This window comes from Apiospora kogelbergensis (assembly GCF_038363985.1).
Source record: "Apiospora kogelbergensis strain CBS 113332 chromosome Unknown utg000005l_segment0_segment0, whole genome shotgun sequence".
NCBI classification, from domain to species: Eukaryota; Fungi; Ascomycota; class Sordariomycetes; order Amphisphaeriales; family Apiosporaceae; genus Apiospora; species Apiospora kogelbergensis.
Window position 1 is genome coordinate 4,561,700 of NW_027117422.1, and position 6,798 is coordinate 4,568,497.

Below are 6,798 nucleotides of genomic sequence, written 5' to 3' on the forward strand. Positions count from 1 at the left end.
CACGTCCGTTCAGGGCGGCGTCGGCGTGAAGGGCTTGCTCATCCCAGTACTGTCAACTAACGTATTTGTGGTCAGCTTAGTCAGCTAAATGGAACTTCAAGACAGACTCAACAGTATGTTTTGATTGGCTATTCTGATGAGTGGTGAGTGGTGATGGCAGCATAGGGCCGTGGGATTCTAAGAATATCTCTTGCGCTCGGATGTATTTTGCCTTTGCGCTTGCCTGACTCGAACCCAATCAGCCAACCACTCATAAGGCGACGCCTAGGAGCTAGATCTCATAATTTCCCGGGAAACACGATTGGGTTTTCTGGATACTTCCGATCTGGGAATTTTCATACCATCTGTGCGTCGTGTCATAGCGGGAGTTTGGGGTGGACGGCAAATGCCGCGACGGGACCACAAGATAAACAGATGGCAGGGAAGGATAAACCTGGCAACTTGGATAATCTAATACTCAAATTCAACATCTCTTCGGAGGACTGGATTTTGGGAGTAATATAGGTGATCGCATCTTCGTTTCCTAGGCCGTCGCCTCTGTGGTGCCGTCTCTCCCCTTATCGACCGGTTGGTTGTCACCCTCAAGGCCACAGTCTACCTCTCTTATAAACCTATAGGGCTGCAAAATCAGAGCTTAAATAAGATCAACCCGTAGGCTGGACTGAATCCAGGACCTTCAAAAAGAGATCGGGCCCAACCATCTTCCTATTTTTCAAAAGTGGCATAGGTGCCATTCTTCTCAGCTAAAGGGACCATGGGCTGTACTATTACTTCCTGCCGCTGTGCTCCCCGTCGCCTCTGCCAGCATTTTCGTCTAACCTAGCTTATGGTTAAGGCATTACAGAACTGACTAATAACATTTGTAAGAAGGAAAAATATGACATGAGGTGATTGGGACATGCGTTACTGTCCTCCACTGATAAAGACATAAGAGCCAAATAATGGCGGAACTGAAGCCAACCCCTGTACATACAGACCTCCACAGATCGATCGCCACTGAATAATTAGGTCTCACGAGTAATCTCCTGAGATTCAGGAGCTGTCATCTGCGAAGGGTTTGGTGTTACCACGATCATTTCATTTCGTTACTTCGCTCTGATCCCTTTGTATCATTCCGGATAAAGAGGTAATTCGTCTAACAATGAAACTCTGCTCGTGTCTTTCTTCCACCTGCTCTATTGTACATACCGATGTAGAATAATGGGGCCAGAACTTGGGATTGATTGGCTCTGGCCCTATGATCACAAGACGCAGCCGCTCCTTAAGTAGCTGACTGAGGAAGACAAGGGACAGTGGCTGCGTCTCTACAGTCAGCCCGACTCGGCCGAGGCGCCGCTGAGCTGGTGCTGGTACCGCCTGGCCATGCGGGGCGTCTTCACACGGAGGACGAGGCCCGCTTCAATGAAGAAGCTTTGAGTCCCTGTCGTCGCCAAACAAGCCGCCGTTAAGAACCGAATTTACCTCCAGGTCGGCATGCATGGCGACCGCAACCAAACCATGGGTCACCAGCGGCTACACTGAACACTCACCGGATGTGGGATAAGAATAGCATGTCGATCCTGGCCAAGTCTGGTATTTTACTTACAGTTTAATGTTTAACTTCGTAGTAATAGCTTTGCGGAGTGGGCAGGTAGCAAACAGCCAATATGTTCAATTCAGAGTATTGAAAACAAAGCATTTGTTATGGCCGTGACAACGATGACTGCAACAACACACCGTACTGCAACAAGCCAATTGTCAAACATAGTTGTTGTGACGATCAGAACCTCACTGTGCATACTTGACTTCAGCATATAATTACACGCCGATACCATGGCTTCAGCTATGTATTGATCAACCTCAACACCGCTTCTAACACGCACAACCACTCCGCCTTTCCCACAGAACGAAATTGCACACTCCAAGGACATACCGGACCACTCACAGTCCATCATGGCTTCCGCTAACCCGAATTCACTTTTGTCTGTCGTTGATTGGCCTGCTCAGGGGATAACAATCCGAGTCAGAGTCGATAACCTCATCCGGTATGTGAATGTCACAAGAGAATTGATGCAAATACCTGACCTCAACCTCGTCCAAGGCGACGATCCCACTGTTCTGAAGCTGGATTATCCGGAAGGAGTCAAGTGTCTCGAGCTATACAAGGCTCAGGGATCTGAACAACTGTCACTCCGGCCTCTGGATGTCGAGCTCAAAGGCATCACGGGCATCTTTTACGGCCTCCAGCTCGACTACGAGAGCTTTGAGAACATCGTGCCGTGGTCAGGCAAGTTTGGAGGCACGAGTGACCGCATTTGTACCGCAGAACACCCCGCTCTCAAGAGTTACGGCGAGCTGATCATCAAGATATCCGAGCTGCCGGACAATTGGCCAGCCCCAGGTAACAGCCCCTTTGCCGTCCGAAAGAACTACGAGTCCAACACCGCTCTCGAGATCAGAATGCACCGCGCCATCGTAGAAACGGGCCTCGGCATCGCCCCTCTCATCTACGGCCTGGTGACCGAGCAGGGCCGGGGCGTCGTCGGCTTCATCATGGAGCGCATCGAAGGAGCTCGCAGCTTCCTAGAGCTGTCGAAGATGGAGGGGTACAAGATGACGGGCGAGGACAAGCAGGCCTGCCGCGATGCCCTCAAGAAACTACACGACAGCGGGTTCCTACACGGAGACATTCATCCAGGAAACGTGCTTCGCTGCCCAGACTGTAGTGTGAAGCTGATTGACTTTCAGGACACGACGAAGCTGATGGATAGCGGGGATCCGATGCTTGCTGCTTCGCAAGAAGATGAACGTATGATGAGTCTAGAATCATGGATGTAGAGCAGCGGACAATGAATGGAATAGGAATTGACTAGAATAAAGAGTAAATTGAGAGCCGGTATTTGATACCAGCTGACCATTATCGTGTTTGTTTATAATTTGATTTGTGGAAGCCAAGTTTTACACATTATTGGGCCCAAATCACATATATAAGAAAACATCAAGCAATCACTAGCATGATTAGACAGTACACATCACTAAAGAACATGACGTATTGAGACGAGAAATAATGCCACTGCTAGAGACTCGATCGAGTCATCATCATCGTTGTCATCACCTGTATTCCCCCTTTCGCCATCGCAACCTTTGTCGTAACTTTTCTCATCGTCGTTCCATCTGCTACCATCCTCATCGTAACCCTGCTCATCCCGGGGAGAGTCCCGAGAATCTTCACCATCCAAAACCATAGGTCCGGCTGGCGGGTGCTGTGCAATAATCACTTCTTTGAGGAACTCTGAGACGACGACGACGACGACGAGCCACTGGGAGCTGTGTAGGTGCTGCCTCCTCGGCCATTGTCGTAGTAAGTGCTGCCGTTCGGGTTCGAGTAGTAGTAGCTACCATCTCTGTGGAATTTCAGTCAGTCATGTGCTGGAAAGATGAGCTTAAGCTCGTTCCGACGAGACAACACTCACGAATTGGAGTAATGATAGTTGTTGCTGCTCGCGGTACCGCTTCCATAATCACGACTGCAATAATGGTTGCCCTGCAGTTTTGAATTGTATGGTCAGCGAGCGCCAAGAATCCGATTGGTTGAAGACACCAGGTTACTAACTTGGCTGTTGGTACCAGATGAGGTAATGTTGTACCCTTGGTCGTTGTTGGAAGGCATCTTTGCGATAGAAGCCGAATGAGAGTGATGAGTGTGTGGTAGTACTGAAGCGCAGAAAGGGTCCTGGGAGGGTGTTGAAAGTGTTTTGAGATGGACGAGAAGAAGATCCAATTGAAGTTCGGTCTATGTGCGCAGTGGTGGGCGGGAACATTTATAAGTAGAAGTGTGACTGGTTGCGTGCGGCAAGTACCGCCAGAGGTAAAACAGCTACAATCAGGGATCGGTGGTTTGGCGCAGGGCTGCTCGTTGGGAAACAGCCAACAAACTCCCTCAGTGACGTCAACTCATGCATAGATGGCACCATGATCGGATGGCAGCATACCTTCCTGTCTCCTCTATAACGGTCGCTATCGCGAGCACCTTCCCCGACCCGGATGAGATAAACCTTCCTGAACTTTGATCCCTTGATCCCAGAGTGTGATCGGCTCTTGGTTGGAGATCAGTGGCAGGAGGAATATCGAAATATCAGCGTTCGTGGGTCTTGTCTTCTCTTTTTCCTAGTATTTTCACATTCAATGGAGACCGATCGGTTGAGAAGTTTGGGTAATGATGTATTCGCAGATGCAACGAGTGATTGCTCCATGCCTGCTCTAAGAATCTAAACCCTATCCCCAATTATGATTAAGCAGCCAGTAAGTAGGATCCAGCATGAGCATAACAAGTCATTCATAAGTCGTTAATTTCGTATTCAGTTCCAAGCCACAGCCTCAAGCCACAGCCGCCATCTCGTATGGCTTCATGGAGATGCTCGAGGGCGTGCACTTGACCTCACGGTCCGAGTAGATCTCGCCAATCGTCCAGTTGGGGTTGGTGGTGGTCTCGTCGGTGCACTCCAGCGTCAGGTTGGCAGAGCCCCAGGCATTGAAACGAGAACTGACGACAAGGGTTAGCATTGGTATCGGCATTAGTCAAGAACCAAGACAAGAGACTTACGGCCACACTGGGTCCTCGTCGCTGCAGACCCAGGTCTGGTTGATGTTGAGCTGGCCGGTGGGACGGCTGAAGTCGAAGGTGGTCTGGGTGGTGGTGTTCTCGGGGCCGCCTGTGCACGTGTACGGGACGGTGCCGTAGAAGAAGTCGCTCAGCTGGTTGCTGGTGCCGCTGCATTGCACCTCGTACAGCAGGGCGGGGTTGGACAGGTTGAAGTTGACGTAGCCCCAGCTGTTCTGGTGGGCCGGGGTCGAGAAGATGTACGAGGCGTGATAGTCGAAGCCTTTCACCTCCCAGGCAAAGCCGTGGAAGGCGGCGGCCTGGCAGCCTTTGTTGTCGTCCCGTCTGCCAAGAGGCGAGGCAGCTGCCAGCGGCAGGAGGGCGGCAAGGGCAACGACGAAGGACTGCATTTTGATAGGGATATGCCGACAAGAAAGAATGCGAGTATTTCTGGTATGGAGCAAAGAATGCGAATGTCGAAGTGAAGGTAGGTTGAAGAATGGTGGTGGTGGTCAGAATGATGGGTGGAATACGTCAATGGCCATCGTGGAGACAAAGGCCTAGGTTATATACATTCCGAGGCCTGACACCTGAGGTACCGACGCTCACCCGTTCCTTCCTACGTCAATCACTAACGCCGTGGGGAGAACAAACAACTGGAGGCGGGACACGGCGAGTGACGTCGGCCATGGCGATCCTGAACCCCTCCAGCCCTCGTATCGGGATGGGGGCAACAGACGAGAAGTGGTGGCAGGTGGGGAAGAAAGCGGCATAAGGTTCCGTGCCAGCAAAAAAACCGAGCGGAGGGGTCGCCCAAAGGCCAAAGGGACCTGCTAAAGCTGCTAAGGCTGCTAGAGCTGCTAGAGCTGAACGGAATTGATCTGCCGGCCAGAGCGACCAATGACTGGCCATCAGGTCCGCCCTGGTCTCAACTCTCTAGCGGTGCTCAGTACCCCAGTACCCCCAAGTGCCAAGGTTTAGCCACCCCGCGGCCCCCTCCCCCTCCGAAGAAACGTTACACGGCAAAATTCTTTTTCCACACTGACGTTTGTTTGCTCGTTCCCGTGTCTTCTGTATCTCTCCAAGTCCATCGTGGCAGCTGGAACACGAGCACGGCGTCCTCAGCCGGCGCCTCTGATTCACTATTCTATTCTTAGTCTCGTATAGCCGGTCGAGTTGTCAAGTGACCTCCTCGAACGGGCCGACCAAGGGACTTCACGTCGCATCAACCCTCGCTGACCGCCCTCGGGTGGCTGGGTACGTGCATCAGCCTGTTGTCGACTATCGATTTCCCATGCCAGCGCATTCTCCATCATGCCGGGCAGCCGCCTCGGCAGCGACCGGACACGGAGCAACAACAAACGCTGCAAACGCTGCACACCCATCTTTACATGGGCATTCTGCTCACCCAGGGACTGGGCCACCAATCCGATGTCCTTCATGTCAATGCAAACATTCCGTAGTGCTTCCTGCTTGTCTGTGTGTTCGACTCGGTGGCAGCCGGAAGTCAACGCTGTGGTCCGGTGCCTGGTGCCTGACCCGATGTTTGGGTAACGGCGCGGGGCTTCGTCGTTTGGAAGACGCAGGTCCGACGATGTTACTGCTAGTGGTAATGGTAGTTTGGTCGGAATGATTCTCGACTCCCAGATGCCTCTTCGTTGTCTTGCCTGACTCGGCCGGGCAACTCTTCCCGCATGTCACGTCATGGAACTCCAGAGACCAAAGCCTAGATGCCTGATGCCCCCGCCAGTTAAGCCTTGATGCAGGATCCCGCTGAGGCCCCCGCACCCGGTGGACAGAGAGGTTGGCAGTTGGGTTTTCTTTGCCCCGAAGCCCCCAGCGCCATCAGCTCCACTGGTGATAAAGTTGAGTCTAGCTCGATGATCCTGGAGTCTATTTTGGTATTTTGTATGCACCCGATCTAGTGCTCCACACGCGCCCGTCTCTATGTACTACTAACTGAAGAGCCGCTCACCGCGCACCGCCCATCGCCGTCAACGAAACTTCACCTTCACTTTCAATTCGCGTAAAATTACCCCACGTAGCGGAAAACGATGCGTTATTTATTGAAATTTCCGACAACGGCTCAGGCCAGAGTCATGTATACCCTACGTACGGGGAGTTTGCGTCGCAACCTAGGACGAGCTAGCGATAGGATGGCCAACTGGCCGGTGGTACAGTATTATCAGCCCTGTACTGGCCAGTATGCGAGTTCCCGC

At 52.1% G+C, this 6,798-nt stretch overlaps 2 protein-coding genes across 2 annotated transcripts; one reads left to right on the top strand and one right to left on the bottom strand.

Moving 5' to 3' along the window:
- Window positions 1-2,049: 2,049 nt before the first annotated feature.
- Window positions 2,050-2,817, top strand: PG998_008105 (RNA polymerase sigma factor- sigma-70 family; the record flags this gene model as incomplete). The annotated part of the gene is made up of 1 exon (XM_066874921.1): window positions 2,050-2,817. The coding sequence occupies one exon, from the start codon at window positions 2,050-2,052 to the stop codon at window positions 2,815-2,817; it is 768 nt and encodes a 255-aa protein (XP_066730866.1).
- Window positions 2,818-3,253: 436 nt separating this feature from the next.
- Window positions 3,254-3,649, bottom strand: PG998_008106 (uncharacterized protein; the record flags this gene model as incomplete). Its single annotated transcript, XM_066874922.1, has 3 exons — window positions 3,254-3,383; window positions 3,453-3,523; window positions 3,593-3,649. 3 exons carry the CDS (start codon window positions 3,647-3,649, stop codon window positions 3,254-3,256), a joined length of 258 nt encoding a protein of 85 aa, XP_066730867.1.
- Between the last annotated feature and the right edge of the window lie 3,149 nt (window positions 3,650-6,798).